Source organism: Nothoprocta perdicaria, unplaced genomic scaffold, assembly GCF_003342845.1.
Source record: "Nothoprocta perdicaria isolate Ctin4 unplaced genomic scaffold, notPer1 scaffold_44, whole genome shotgun sequence".
Taxonomy (NCBI): domain Eukaryota; kingdom Metazoa; phylum Chordata; class Aves; order Tinamiformes; family Tinamidae; genus Nothoprocta; species Nothoprocta perdicaria.
In genome coordinates, this window is record NW_020455688.1 from 1,402,737 (window position 1) to 1,419,388 (window position 16,652).

General features: G+C 40.8%; 1 protein-coding gene across 1 annotated transcript in view; it reads right to left on the minus strand.

Moving 5' to 3' along the window:
• Positions 1–16,652, minus strand: part of SLC2A13 (solute carrier family 2 member 13) — a 125,038-nt gene that overhangs the window by 82,349 nt on the left and 26,037 nt on the right. Inside the window, exon 3 of the mRNA XM_026046380.1 lies at positions 12,703–12,911. Coding sequence (XP_025902165.1) covers positions 12,703–12,911 — 209 coding nt within the window. The remainder of the gene's footprint in view (positions 1–12,702; positions 12,912–16,652) is intronic.

A 16,652-nucleotide genomic window follows, 5' to 3' on the forward strand; every position in this document is an offset into this window, starting at 1 on the left:
GCTTGTGTGAGAGCGCCAGGCTTCAGTGCCACAGGAATAGCCCTTGTCTTTAACAGATCCATGGCACATTAGTTTCCTTCTTGAAGATCTATCCAAACACAGGGGCATTCGGACCCCTGAGTTCCAGCCTGAGTATCTGCTTGGTCTAGTTGCAGCCCCTTACAGACAGCTGACAGTGGTGTCTGTGCTAAGCCACCTCTGCCAATACCTGGGCTTCAATCTCTTAAGAAAAAAACGATTTCTCCCATGGGTGGCAGGCATTGTCTCCTCCCCCTCAGGGTACATGAATATAAATGCATAAACACACACACATTCACACATATTTCAGGATRCAATTTTGAGAATGATCTGGTATTGGCCCACAGGTCCCACACGACCCTTGGGAGTTTGCTCAGGTGCAAAATCCTTTGCCCTTCTTCTGGTTTTGCACATACAAGGTAGGGATAGTAGCACTTTCTTAAGGGTATTGAAAAGATAGCTACAAAGGGATCAGAAGACAAATTTTTACCCCCCTCTGAAGGGGGTCTTTTCTACTTCAAAGAGCTAAAAAGAAAAAAAAGCTTTTCAAAGCTTTTCTAAAAATGGCCAAGGAAATTTGTGTGTACATGATAAACCAGAGGATCGCATTCCCATCTGCTTGTTAACAAAGTTCAAAAAAAATTTTTTTTCTGTAAACTTTTCAAATTTTAGATGTTTCAAAAAGAAAAAAAAAAAGCTATCTAAAGGCAGGATAGAGCACACTGAAAAACAGAAAAGAAAGACAGATAAAAAAAAAGTTGCAGAATTAAAACTGCCATATATATTCCACGCTGTAGTTAATCCATGGTGAAAGTTTAAATACTCATATCACTGCATGTTATGCAATGCTAAAATTGGGCAGAGCAGCCAGTTTTATGAGATTTAAATCCAAAAGTGAGCAGAAACTGGAAGAGAAAGCTGGGTAAAACACCATGCACATTTGTGCTCTGCTTTTACCCTGCTGTAAGCATCTACTGGTGGCTACTGTTGGAACCAAGTCATGGCTAATGGGACTACATTACTRAACAAGTATGAAGAATTACAAACTATTCTTTAATTTCTACAAATATGCAGGTGCTTTCCTCTGCTTCAGTATGACCATCCAATGTTTTCATTGGTGAGAACGTTCTTTTTCATCATTCTTTTTAAGTGTCACAGACTTCTASCTTTGAAAAAGCTTGTAGGCAATAAGAGATTTATTATCTAAGGACTTGCAGTTGAGACACAATCAAATAAAGAGCAAACTGCACGTTCCACAGGTGGCACATGCAGCATGGGAACTATACTGTGTTTAAGGTGTAACCAAACAGGTGATACCCTGGGCCGAGCCTCTGCTCTGCTGGAAGCTGGATCAGAGAATCTCCACTGTTTTTCCTGTAAACCAGCAGGCTGACCTTGACAAGTGAGGCAATGTACGTGTTTATTATATAAAGGTTATGAAGTGTACAGAATCTTTACAGTGGGATAATTATGAAAGGAACTGCCCAAGTTCCTGTGCTTCCTACCCAAAGCGCATCCAAAAGGAGGGAAGCAGGAGGATGTGTTTTGCTGGGGCCTTTCGGGAGCCCACTTCCATGCTCTGCTCCCAAAGASTTTGTTTATGGTCTTGGAGGAGGCATGAAGCACTTGGAAGTTACATTAGAGATACTGAAAATAACCAGAATTCTGCAGATCACAAGCACACGGCATTTTATATAAGCTTAATTATATACACACACGCACATACATATATTTTTCTACATATTTCTATTTAAAAGCAAAATATTTTCTTGATTTTTGGACTACGATTAATCTAAACGACAATTTCCTTTACCAAAGGCAAAAGAAGTTTATTTGCACTGTGTTGTCAGAGGAGTGGTTCAGTTGCTGTGGGAATAGACAGTTTTGCATGTTTGTACAAAGAAATGCAGCAGAGGCAAAATATACACGTGCTCCACGTGACCAGCAGTGGTCATCTGGAGAAATACCACGTAATCTCTTACTAACAGTCAAAGAAAGATCCACACCTTGCTAAACATATAATCAAATCTCTTCTAAATGAATTACTGGCAGTATTTTTTCCAATTAAGCAGGTAAATTTTGAGGCTTTTTGAACTAGTTTGTGTGTCAAATGCAAATTTATCCTCCAGGTAAAGCCTGCACATAATCAATTACTAAAACTCAGGCCTTAGAGGCCACTTATTCTTTAAATATAATTGTATCATTACAGGTTAGTCCATACTGGCAATGAAATAAAATTTGTTTTCTCTTTATGGCCATTTCAGCCATTATAAACTGATGGAAAGGCTACAAAAAATCATCTGCTTATCACCATAGCAACAAAACACTACATCGACTATTGTATCTCAGAGCATTCACACAAAACTGATTACTGCTTTTCAGTGCCTGAAGACATAAAAGTCATAGATTCTTTCTAATATAACACTAGCTATATATATAAAGACACTAATGTCTTCATGTGGCTATTACTGAAAGTAAACATTAGGTCTAGTACCGACGCAATAAAAGCAGTATTTAAATTTACAAATGCAATAAAAGTGTAGGTCGGGATTTTTATTCCAAATATATCACCAAATATATCTAACACAGGTAGTAAGAAGAGCCCCAGAGGGAGTTGCAAATTGTTTAAAATTATCTCAGTGATGACAAGGAACCTGCTTTGAAGCTGCGGAGCCCAAATTGCAGCCGGGCCTGGAGGGCCACGAGGCCCCACACGCAGGAGGCGCCTCGGGAAAGGCCCCGTCTTCACTCTCCTATGGGCAGAGGAGCAGAAGTTTGTGAAGGAACAGAAGAATGATRAGGTAAGATGATTAGATTTAATGATATCTCTTGGTTTATTTTAAAAACAGTATCAGCATGCCCAGGGCTGCATGGACCAGCTGGTACCCTGCATGTGGGGCCTGGGCTCACACAGCACCAGAGGGGACCGCCTGGCTGCAGAGAGCAGGCTCCCTTGGACTAAGCTGAGCAAGGACAGCCCAAACTTCTGACATATCCACTATTTATCCTGCCTTCCTCACCAAAGAAACTTCTACTTCTCTCGTGATGCTGCATTACAGTTGCATTTTATTATGCAATAAATATAGACTACATTTTAAAATGTGTCCTTCTGCATATTCAAGAAAGTACATCTATTAATGCTGCCTGTCAAGAAATATAGCATCCAAAACACTATTACTGCACAGGACGTGAATACATATATTCTTTCTGGGCTTACTACAATATTCATTTTCCATGATTTGCCACATTTATGTGCAGACTTCAATAAATACAGGCAGTTTCTCCCTAATAAAACAACCAACACAAACAGCTTCAGTGGCTTCTGACAGCACAAGAATGCAAGGCCAAATCACAGGATCMCAGAAYGGYYGAGGTTGGAAGGGACCCCTAGAGCTCATCCAGTCCAAGCCCCTGCTCCAGCAGGGACACCCAGAGCACGGGGCACAGGGCGGCATCCAGGMGCCTTTGGAAGATCTCCAGAGAAGGAGACTCCACAGCCTCCYTGGGCAGCCTGKGCCAGGGCTCKGGCACCCTCMCACCAAACAAGTTCTTCCTCACATGCACATGGAGCTGCCTGGGTTTCAACTTGGACCCAYTGYMCCTTKTCCTGTCACTGACCACCACTGAGAAGAGCTTGGCCCCTTCCTCCCTACATTCCTCCTTCGGCTACTTACACATATTGATCAGATTCCCTCTCAAGCTTCTCTTCTCCAGGGAAAACAGGCCCAGCTCACTCAGTCTCTCCTCATACGAGAGATGCTCCAGTCCCTTCAGCATCTCTGTCGCTCTCTACTGGACCCTCTCTAGAAGCTCCACGTCCCTCTTGTCCTGGGGAGCCCAGAGCTGCCCCCAATRCTCCAGGTGCGGCCTCCCCAGAGCTGAGCAGAGGGGCAGGATCCCCTCCCTGCCCCTGCTGGCAACATCCTCCTGATGCAGCCAGGAGCCCATTGGCCTCCTTGGCCACGAGGGCACTGCTGCCTCGTGGGTGACTTGGTGCCACCAGGACTCCCGGGTCCCTCTSYGYGGAGCTGCTCTCCAGCAGGTCGACCCTTAATCTGTGCTGGTGCCTGGGGTTATTCCTCCCCAGGGGCAGGACCCTGCACTTGTCCTTGCTGAACCTCCTGAGGTTCCTTTCTGTTCAACTTTCCAGCCTTTCTAGGTCCCTCTGGATGATGGGAACTGATCAAATCTGACTGATCAACTGATCAAATCCTCACTGATGGCAACTGCAGCACTCCAGTCACCATCCCAGCACCAAAATAAGCAGTCACTTGGCAGAGTGTGGATATTTTGTGATTTGCCACCTACTGTCTTCTATACTGAGTAGTTAGCAGTGATAATCCGAATATCCACGACATCCAAGTGAGCATGCATCGCAGTGAGAGAGAATGAAACAGGCTGCCCATGCTCCCTTCTTGAAGGGAAAAAAGGGAAAATCCAGATCGCTGGTCACCAGGCTCTTTACTTGCCCCTGCTGGTTTCGATGGGAAGACCTGGAGTCCAAAAGAAGTAAGCAGCCTGAGGACTCCAACGAGGGCAGCTGGGGGCAGGATGATGGAGTTGAAGCCACTCATTCATGCAGTGGTATTTGCATATTCCATAATGAATTGTTCCCCTGGGAATGTGCTTCAAAAGCGCTTTRCACAGGTAAGGCTGAAGGTTTTAAGCACACAAACAATTCAATTTGGATATGAAATGAAGCATCAGGCTCTTCATTGTCACCCTGCCTTGCAATTAGAGCCAGGTAAACTCCAGCACTATTTTTAACTCCATTTATTTGCAACCTGTTGTCCCCTATTTACCCACCCAATCTAGTCTCCTTTTGTAAACACCCCGTTAGCTTCTCTTGCATTGCAGCACTCAGAGGTCTCCTGCCTCTGGATTAGATACTACTAAAAATAATCACCACTTAACATTAAAAATGTGAAGCCCCAACAAACTACAAAGGATACAGAATTAATACAGATCACGAGTCTAGGTTAAAAACCACAAGATGATAATAAAAGAGTAGAGCCTTTTTATGCTGAGTTCTATTTTTGCCAAAGTAGAAAGAAACAAGGAAAAATTAGGGAGAAAAAAAAGGTCAAAAGAGCTTACAATTATTTTTTCTGTTGTAATAAAATATGGGGCCCTTTAGATCCATTTTTTCTCCAACTAAAGTGTTCTTTTCCCTTGGCTGGGAAATGAACTATTCTGCAACTGCCACCTTTATTTTAAACCAGCAACAGCCAGAACCACCTACATTTAAAATTTACTTTTATTGCCATAGAAACCTATGTTTGCTTTAACTAAAAAGGAAGCCTATAGGCTCACAGCCAGTTGTTCACTTTCCACACCAGACAGTACAGGAGGTATTACAATTTATTCATTTATAAGCCCACTATTAATTGAGCTACAGTCCCTTCAGCTACACTGAAAATTGCATTTATTTTGTGTTGCACACAATACCTATAGCAAATGAAGTGAAGCTAGTGCAGCCTAATATATATAACCACAAAAGGAACTGTTTAAAGTTATCCATGCCCTTAACTTGATCCATGTTCAGTTCCTCTTTAGTCGACTTACACTTTGTTAATCCAACGTTTCGCACGGTTCTGCACCAAAACAACAAAAACCTGTTTTTGTCCTTTTATATTGATACCCTGGCAGAACACACACAAAAATTAGGGATGTTTGGCAGTCTGATACAAATGGACAGATTCTTGCAGTTTTACCAYCAAAAGGGAGATGTGCCACCTTCTATCTCCCGTGAAAGGACCCCACCATCCCCACAGCGCCGGCTGCAAAGATGCCCCTTGAATAACCTGCTGCCGTCGTTCCCAATGGCACAACGGGGGAAGAGCAGTTTCTCCACTCCTGCAGGTGTGGAATCCATTGCTACATTTTCAGATAACTTCTTTTTTGCTCCTGTTGCATTTTCAGATAACTTATTTTGACTGTGAGTCAGTGTTTTCCATATGGTACTTGGCAAATATTTGAATATTCAACAGGAAACAGAAGCATTGCAGTATGGCCAGCAACAGAGAAAAAGTTCAAAACCACCACTAGCCGTAACAGATATTTACTTCCGAATGTTCAGTGAGAAAAAAAAAAGTCACAATTTGTTTCCTGCTAGAGCACTGGAAAGATCTCTCTTCAGAAAAAAAAGCAGAAATTTTATCAAAATAAGGATTTCCCCAAAATACATGCTAAAAATGACTATTGGCTTGTGGTTATCATTCGTATTCTTGCATTTCATAGTGCTAAAGCAGGAGACTTTCTGAAGGAAAGGGAAAGCTGAATATTGAGGGGGAACTGTGYGAAAGCACAATCCTGCTGATATTTTTGGGGGTGGGATTGCTTATTTTGTTTACTGAGCTCTTCAGAACTTTATTTGTACAGATATTCCAGACCACGATTGAAGTTCTGTGCAAGTCATATTGGTGCAAGTCACATTTTGCAAAGGGTTTTTACCACAAGTATTCACTGTATTTGCTACAGGTTCACAGAGTAAAATTCAGAAGCACTTTAACACTTCCAAAACAAACATGTCTAAGGAAACTGCAGTTACCCCCACACAACYGACAAGCACAAAGAAAAGCTAAATGAAATGCATAAACTGTTCATTGGGAATTATTCACCCAGCATCAGTTACTGCACATACCCACACACGTGCTTCAACCATAGAAACCCCCCTAATCCACACTGGCATTTTCCAGAACATCAGAATTTTCTACAACATCCAAAGACATATTCTGGTCAAATACTCAYAGGATAGAAAGCATGACACTGTTTTTTTTCCCATTTATATTCAAAGGGAAGAGAGAGTCCAACAACTTGCTCTCTGAGCAAGGGGAAGGCTCACATGTATTTGTGCAACACCCTGGTGAAGGTCTCCAAAGGAAAGAAAGCCTGACTAGAATAGAGGAGTAGAATGAGTCTTTTTATGTAAAAAAGTAAGGACAAAGCCTGTTTAAAATTCCTTTTCCCTACTAACAGAAACCATTTAAGCAGGTTTTATAAATACTAGACACACCTGACCACAGATCCAAAGGAAAACTACAGCTGCTSAAGACTTACTAGCATCTGATGGATGGACAAAACTCTGGAAAGGCTAAAACGGGATCAGCAGGCAAAGTTTGCTCTGCTACATTTTTGTGGCATTTACATATAAGTATTGTTATAAAACACTTTAAATCCTTTTTAGAGTTTCCACTCATCTTCTCAAGGTAAGAGAGCAAAGAAGCTACAAGATGACAGTTAATTTTTGTCACTGAACATRCTCCAAAAGCTAAATAATGAATCATATTGCTAAGCTTTGTGAAGTGTTGTAATTCTTTTCCTGAGTAACCTTAAGAAAAAAATAAATGATGCCCATTAAAATTTTCACACCACACTGTATATTTTGTCAAAATCCCTGCTGAATACAAATGGGCAGCTCAGGTAGGAGTATTAGAACTGCTTTAGTTGGGATTTGTGCATTCAGTCCAGGCGCTGGATCCTGCAGGGTAGCAGTGAAGAACCAGACTTGTTCTTTTTAATTAACTGAGCCCTGGAAGGCCATTAGTAGCTCTAGAAGCACTCTAATTTTTCTACTGCTTCACAATACACATCAACATAAAAAGTAGGTCCATAATTTGAGGTAAGAAGTAAGTACATCAGCGCAACTGCTATAAAAATAAAGGTCCAGGAGAGCTAAAACAGTGTGCCCATCTCTCACATAAGAATACCCAGGAACTCAAATTTCCTTTTCCTATTTCTACCCGAACAGCGAGGGCTYGGGCTACCTGCTACCTGCCCAGCTCAACCTGTCTCTCCCTCAACCTGTCCTCTCCCCAGAGGGCCACTCTCTTTCTGTGGCCCTTTTTGATTCCTAGTGCTCCCTTTCTTGTTTCTGATTTAATAACCTGTATCAGACAGATGGTAGGAGGCATCTATACATTAAATTTATCTCAGTTTCTGCACTGAACCGGGGCTATTCTGGCTCAGAGTTAAGTTTGTCCTCTTGACGCTGCAAGCCCTTCAGGTCTGCTCCTTGGTTTCCCTATCMCTAGGCTGCTCTGTTTGCTTTATGCCTTCACTTCTGCTCATGCTGTACACATTCATTTTGCTAACCAAGAATACTTGCCATTTTTTTCAAGTTTACTTCTTTCAGGAATCTTTCAGGACAGCTAGGCTAAAATAAAAATTCCTGTGTGCCATGCTACCTTTGTGTTATCTAGCAGACCAAGATGAACTCAGCTCCAAACGCTGTTTGAAGTTTAGCAGAATGTATAGTGAACCTCTGATAACAAAAGTTGTACAACTAAGTACTACTTTGAAAAACCCAAGAAATATGTCCAGTTTCCTGCTTTAAAACTGAGCTGAGCTTCTAGAAAGCATGAAAATTGAAAACAATAATTTTCCATAAATTGGAAGTACTGTAGCTGAACCCAATACACACAAAATGCAGGCACTAATAATATTATCCGGGCAATTAAGCAAAAATGACTAATTTTGCTTCATCCTACTAAGAAATAAAACTATGCAACTAGAAATACAAAGCAGAGGCACTTGGGGAGGGTGCAGCTGACATGAAGAGCAGCACTTATTTCTACTCCTACATGAGAAAATTTGGCTTCAGTCTATGAATAATGTCACTTTGCTTAAAACAAACTCATTAGGCACTTCAGATCTAAAAGAGATAATACTGTTCTCTTTCTGATACTAAACTGTCAGTGAAGWGCTGACTTACTTTACCTCACAGCAAACCTGAACTTTAAGAATTATGTGTTTTGTGTATATATACACATATGCACACACACATATATGTATAAAATGTTTAAAAYAGGTGTGTAAAGTAATACAAACTCCAGCTACTCTTGCCTAGATAATGATCCTCTTAGGCTGTCATGAAGTTTCACTCTTCTCCACCCTTCAGGACCAACTTACTTAAATTCTCTTTCTGGACTTCATTAAATAGAGTTCCAAAATGCCTGTTTGGGTCAGAGTGGTCTCATTTTCTGAAAGGCAGCTAGCCATCATGTGCAGGGAAACATTCAACTTACATTATTGCACTGAGAACTAAGGTGAAAGTCTGTGATTTTTTTGGTTATAGTCATTCAAGACTGCTGATGACTCCAGGTAGACCTATATCTATAAAACCAATATTTCCTCTGGCAGGTTTCAGTTCTCAAACCCATGTGTGTGCACATGTTATCTTGGAGCTCTGCTAATCGAAGATAACAGAAACAAACTCTTATTTTTAGAACMTAGTAGCTGTACTTCTAGGCAAGGTAGAAAAAGATGTGGTCTTTATATAYTGCATTTTTCAAAGGTGAAATGAGAATTTCACCTGCCTTTTACAAGACTTTAAGGAAAGAAGTAGAACCATAGTCTTTTATCCATCTTCCTCAGCTGTTAAACACTAGATTAAATGTAGTAATGCATATTTTCAATATTTCTTGCTGAGTTTTAAAGGTTCTCCTCATAACTTTGATTATATGCTGAATTTAGCTAGTATACTTTCTCAAGACCATAAAATGTCTCCAAGTTTGCATTTGTCTCCACAGCAYGAATTTTGACTCTGCAGGAGTATTGCTCTTTGGCCTTCAACTCAAAACAAAATCAATTCCAATGAAGAGATGTCATCACAAAAGAGGCATTTTTGTTCTTAAGAGAATGGCCTTGAAAAAAAAGTAATTCTACAATTTAAATAGCTAAAATATAAGAATGAAAAACAGACATTCCTTGTGAGTACTTTGTTCATTGGCCATGATCCCTGGAAAATACCAAGGTAAAATGATCTACAACTGATCCTTGCATTTGGTCCTGTAACAAACACAAATTTCAGGCCGAGAGGTCCATCTGCCATACTGAATCTTGGGTTTTCTTCCAAGAAACCTTAGTCCCCTTTCTTCATCCTCTTGCTCCAAAGACTTGCAAATAATTCCATGTAATGGTTACARATACCAAGAATCATTTAAGATAATAGAAGTAGCCTTAGCTTTCAAATACAGAGTTGAGTCCCTAGAAAGAGAATGATTCAGATCTGGGCACTGTCCTACTCCAGTTCCACAGCAGTAGCAAGTCCCATTAAATAAAATTCCAGCTGAAGGAATAGTAAGAGGCATGTCTGTGAACTGCAGGTCTCTTAGGCAATGGCAAAAGACAAAAGAGACTGTCAGAAGTAAGGGAGGAATTATGATCAGGAATGAAAATACTGAAAGCTTCCACTACCTCTTTAGAGAGGTGTCAGATGGTTGAAGCCAAAGTCATAGGCAAGACTGGCAAGTTAAAATACTATGAAGAGAAGTTGCCAGAAACAGAAATATACTGTATTCAGGATGGRCTGAGAGTCCAGATCTCCTCTCTGGGAATATCCTATTTTAACTAGCAATTATTGGGTCAAATGATGGCTGAAACTGCAGGCTGATTAGGTGATCACACCTTTCTATAAYGTATTTATCTCCAATGGGGCAATGCAAAACCTAACGCGGGAGACTGTCTCCCTCACTGAACAGTATCTTTCCCATAACTTGCTTTCACAGGTGATTAAGTGTACAGAAAATTMATGATGTAGTTACATTTTACTAACGGATGCTAAAATGAATCCTTCACTAGAAGCCTGAGAGACCTTTGCAGAAGTGTCTATAATGTTACGCACAAAACTGCCAACCACTGAAGTGTTTACTCTAGAACTCATGTTTGCTTCAGGACTTTGCTCTCAAGTGTTTACTCTAGAATTAATATTGAAAATCCCTCCCTCTGACCTACCTGGCAGTACAAGTGACTTCATCTGTCCTTGTACACTTAAGCCACAGTACGAATGCTTAATCTGCACTAACTTACCTGCACTACCCAGCTTACCTGCACTCGTTCTAAGTGCCTGCCTGTCTTTGATCAACATATAGCATAGAATATCTGCCCCAACTATACTAGAAACTATGATCCAACTGCAGTGCTTCATGGCTACATTCTGCTGCTGCCCTGGTTGTGAAGGGGTCAACACCTTCTCACACACAAAATGATGCCCTGAGAAGCTGCCTGCGTTATCAATTAAGGAGAAAGTATATCTGCTCTTCTCTCAGGAAAAGAAGGGAGAGAAAAGGAGAAGAAACGATTAGCTAAAGTAGGCAGGATGATTTTTGAACCGCAAAACTGGCCTTCCTTGGATTCCATATTCACGTCCACTTTCCATGTAGGCTCAAGAAAACTTTTGGCAAAATGGAAATAATATCCAGAAGGTCTGACAGGAATTACTACCAGCATTTGGCACTGTTATTAACCAGTGTTTTAAAACAGTGTGCTACAAATAGGAAAAATGAATTCAAGAAGTTCTGCAGGAACATAAAAAAAATAAGAAATACACATGGCAAAGAACTGCAATGTCCTTGCATACATTTGAGCTGTGAACACAGCTTGAACTCTTGGCAGTGAAATCAGGAAGAGGAAACTGTTCTTACACTCCACATGTCAAATTCAGTACTGGGTAGCTAAACAAATCCTCAGGAAACGAAATTATCGGCAAGTTAATATGATGTGGGTAAAAAACAAGTAACAGGGGTAATGAAGATCTGCCATGATGCTGAAACACAACTTTTGTTTTATAAAAATCAAGCCTTTGGAGATGGACAGCATATACTCTTAAGTCTCTCCATGAAAGCTCTGAAGCTGTGGATTACCCAAGTGGAAAACACTGCCTCATTGTAACCTCGTTCTTCCACAGGAATGTGCTGCACTTCACTAACATGTCTCCAGGAAAGTGCTCCAGCTATGCAATGATTTTCTTCTGGAAAAAAAAATCCCAGAAAGCCCAAAGCCTCATAACCAGTGTGCCAATCCCAGCTATGGATGTACACAGGGGAGCTTTAACAACTGACCTAAGGGTAGTCCTACAACATCACATTTAATTTATGTACAGTGCAACAAGAGGAGGAAGGATTTAAAGAAGAAACAAGCCATAATTTGTAGCCCAAAAATAAGGGACAGAATGGCTCCTCTTTTTATTTCCACTGAGCAGAAATGCTTTTGCACTGGACATCAAGTGGCTCTCCACAGAATCTAGTAGTTTTTATTTAAGAACCTTAATTTCAATTCCAACCTTAACAGCGTCAGCACAAAGGGGAAATACTCAATAGATAAAAAACCAGTCAACAGCACCATAACCTTTCTTAAAGCTAACTCTGTAAGAATATAAAAATCAAACCAGAACTGTTTTAAATAYATTTTTCTCTTGGGAAGACCAAAGGGACCACAGACACTGTCTCTACTGAAGCGCAATCTCAATATTACATGTCTAATTTTGTAGATCTTCCCTAAGGCTGCTTGCAGAGATTCTCTGAGCCAGGATATGGGCTTCAGGCATGTAAAATATTAATCCTTCTGGACCTCCTGAATGTCTGTTTGCTCTTTTGATCTTCACGTACTTTTCCACTGATGAAAGAATGTGCATTTCACACATGAAATAAATGCAAGAAGAAAGTATAAACCTAGAATCTTATTACAATTTTAGTTTTTCCTCATGTAAGAGGACAGAATTTAAAACCATAAGATAACAGAAGCATCCATTTGGTTCTGAAGTTACCAAAACAGCAAATACTGTCAGCAATAGCAAAGCACTCAAGAAGAGCAAAACATAAAGTTTGCACAGGCTACGCGAGAACTTCTATTTTGATTTTTATCTCCTTCCTGATGCTCAGAGATGCCAATAYATATCCGACATACCTGCTCCAACTTCCTTTTCTTCTTCTTCAATGTTGTTTTTGATACTGTCATACTCCTCATCAATTGCCTGGTTCCCACGCATCTGGGAGAGRATCCTCCGTGCCCTCTGAGTCTGCCCTTTCTGAATGAGCCAACGGGGGCTTTCCGGAAGAAACAGGAAGCCAAGAAATTGGAGGGCTGCCGGAAACGCCGAAAGGCCCAACATGTACCTAAAAATGAAAAAATAAAGAAGTGTCTAACACTCAYCCACAATAACATTCTCGGAACAGTCATGCACACACTCAAGTTTTACAATGTACATATTAGGATGCCGCTTCTCCTAGCGAGAAGGATGTTCTGCCAGGGAAGGGAAATACTTGTAACAAAGTTAACTAGGAGAAACCATSGACTTTGTTGCCTCTTATCCTCTCCCCTCTTACTCCTTCTGTTCAGAAATGAAGTGGGCAAGATACCTGTTCTTAAACATTTTAGAAAATTGGATTCTCACATGAAAACCCAGTGCACACCAAGGATTACGTTGAATATTCTGTCACTGACTCTACAGCCGCTGCTCTGGGGAGCACTGACTCACACTAAATGAAATAGTCCATGCGTTCAGAGACCAAACTGATCCCTTTCAGCAAAGATATAAAAAAGGAAAGAAGAAAGTCAAAGATAGATAAATGAAAGAATGGAAGAAGAAATCAAATGTCTTTAAAAATAACTGGCACTGTCAATGACATAAAAGTGAGACTGAAAAAAGAAGCCGAAGCAACTACAGAAAACTTTTTTGGGTCAGCAAGCATGTATATAACATGTACATATAAAAACACATGAACAAGGAATAAAGTCCTTTCTAGGGAGAAGTCTATTTTCCTTTTCAAACTTTCTACCTGGGAGCACATAACCCACTTGTGCATTTTCAGGCAGCTGCAAAAGCATGCTTTAAGTCAAAAGAGTATTTGAGATACCTACGGTATTATAGTGTATAAACTTGGAAGGTTAATTCTGTACTATCTCTATCGGGGATAACACTTCTGATGGTCAGTACTGACACAGATGACAACACTCACACACACTGTGATTCGCTCTGACTAAAARCCTGCACAAGACAAACACCTCCCAAACTCGGTGTCAGAGGTGGCTCTGATACTCACGCTTCACATTTTTATACTACACAGAATCCCACATTCCTTCAATAAAACATATGCACACAGTATGACCAACATTTTCACAAGCAAGCTGGAATTCTTTCCAATTCTTTTCAAGCTAGAATTCTTTCCAGTTCTTTCCAGATTGGAATTCTTTCCAATTCTCTCCAAAGCTTGCAGCTCAGAGGAAAGGGCACTGCAGAACAGAGCACTGGGAAGCAGCTTATCTCACTAGCAGGTGCCTACGGCAGGACAGCCTCTGCCCTGAACAGACAGGTATGCCTGTATTTAAACCTTCCAACAGCTCTTCCCTTTTGCAGAACTAATTCTACAGAATTGTTCTTGCTTATAATATAAGTCAATAACATAAAGTTTTATGTTATTTTATGTATAAATTTTATGCATAAATTAAATAAAATTTTGCTGCCAGTATCAAGGAAAGTCTGAGTTCATGTATTTTAAATCGTTTTAGTCATTGTGGTTTTTTTTGCAATAGCACAAGATACTTAAGACCTTTCACTTGGGTATCCTGAAGAATTCTAATTTTTACTTTCCTCAGAAAACMTATGAGGCAATCAAACCCAGAGAGAATTAAGAACCTTCTAGAATTTCCAGTTATAAACATCAGCTCAGCATTCAGGAGTTACTCCAAGAAGAATTACAAGAATTACTGAAGAATCTATCATTTTGTTCTGCTTCTTAAATACGATTTTTCATACATCAGATACACCATGTGCCCTCGACTGGGATTTTTCAGCTTCCATTATGGACTTCAAATGATGCTGATGCTTCAAAGAGTACCACCTATATAACACTGCAAGCAAACATTCTTCACTTTAGTGGTTATAACCATTAAATTACCTCCAGAAACAGGCCCTCAGACAGAGCACCACGGTATACTGTACTCATAAATAGATTCACACCTTGAAATCAATAAGGAGATTTATTTCTTTACATTCATATTAGCCAGTTTCTGCTCCTCCAGGAGCTTATCAAAGCCCTTTAGTCCATCACATGCAGCAGCAGCCTCCAGAGCTGGGAAGCTGAGTATATTCAAACAACTTTGCTTCTTAAGGTAAGTGCTACACCTGAAAGCTGGACCCAGCCTGACGGGGTTATCAGTTGGACCCTGTTAAATTATTTGTTGGGAACAAGATAAAAAAAAAATCTACAGGAAGTGCTCAAACACTAAAGTCAGTTTCCAATTGACCTGTTTCTGGTCAAAGTTGAGCATAASGAGCAGGTCAAATGCAAAACACACAGTTAAGAGCATAAATCCATTTCAAGTTCAAGAGTTGTCACTGTTTCCAGATAAAACAACTTCACATACTCCATTTGGAGTAAAGTAGGCAACAACATGCAGGGAGCCAGCTTTCAGAAAGCAAATAAAGATTTTTCCTATATAGAGTGCAAGGATTTCCATTTGAAACTAATTGTCTAAAAGACTTGAAAAAAAAAAAAACCTAGCATGAAATTTAATGTAYGTTACAACATTTCCCTTAAACACACTTCAACAATACTACTAAAATAGCATTAGYGGGATTTATCATGACATAAGTATCAGKTTTTTTTGTTGTTCTTGTTGTTTATTTTGAATTTGACACTCAGCGTTTCCAAGAACATCTGTGATTTTTCCCCACACGTGCAAGGACAACTCTTTCCAAGCAACAAACCTGCCTTCCTTCCAGCTCAGGCTCAGGCTGCAGGAACGCAGCTGAGGACAGAGAGACAAGGAAACATTCTGCAAATAACAACAGCTCCACCCTGGAGATGAGGGAGAATCTCTGGGCACCTGATCTGCAGCATAGCCTCAGTTTCTGTCCAGTTTCCCTGTTCTTTTCTCCTCAGTCCAACCTCATGTCTTGGGAGTCCTTAACTTACAGGAGAACTGCCTGTAAGGTTCAAATACTTCAGCTAGTATTTAGAATTTTAACCAAAAACACATTTCTGCTTACCTTTTGTCAAAACTAAGCACATTTCTCTAACTGTAGAAAGGGTTTAGTAATTCTATTTTTTTGTAAGACTATTTCACAGAATGGTTGAGGTTGGAAGAGACCTCTGGAGACGCCCTAGTCCAATCTCCCCGCTCAAGCAACATCACCTAGAACATGTCCAGATGACTTTTGAACATCTCCAAGACAGGAGACTCCACTGTCTCTCTGGATAACTCATGTTAGACAGACTCAAAGAAAAGAAGTTTTCCCTCATGTTCACAGGGAACTGCCCATTGCCCCTCRTCCTATCATCAGGCACCACAAGAGTCTGGCCCTATTCTCTTGACACCCTCCCTTTGGCCACTTTTACACACTGACAAGATCTGCCCTTCTCAGTCTTCTCCAAGCTGAAGAGTCCCAGCTCTCTCAGCCTCTCCTCAAGTGAGAGATATTCCAGTCTCTTAATCATCTTAGCAGCCTTTCACTGATTTGCTCCAGGAGTAGCTCCATGCCTGTATTCCACCAGAGAGTCTAGCACTTGACACTGTGCTCCAGTGCTTCAGATGTGGCCTCACCAGGGCTGAGTGGAGGGCAGGATCCCCTCTCTTGACCTCCTGATAACGCTCTTCCTAACAGTCCCAGGATACCCTTGACCTTCTTGGCCGCAAGGGCACATCACTGGCTCATGGTGAAGTTGTTCACCAGGACCCCCAGATCCTCTCCCGCAGAGCTGCTTTCCAGCAGCTTATACTGGTACCAGCTTATACTGGTACAGTTCTCCCCAGGTACAAGACTCTACACTTGCCTTGGTTGAACTTCATGACGTTCCTTTCTGCCCATCACTCCAGTCTACCCAGGTCCCCCTGAAAGGTTGCACAGCCCTCTG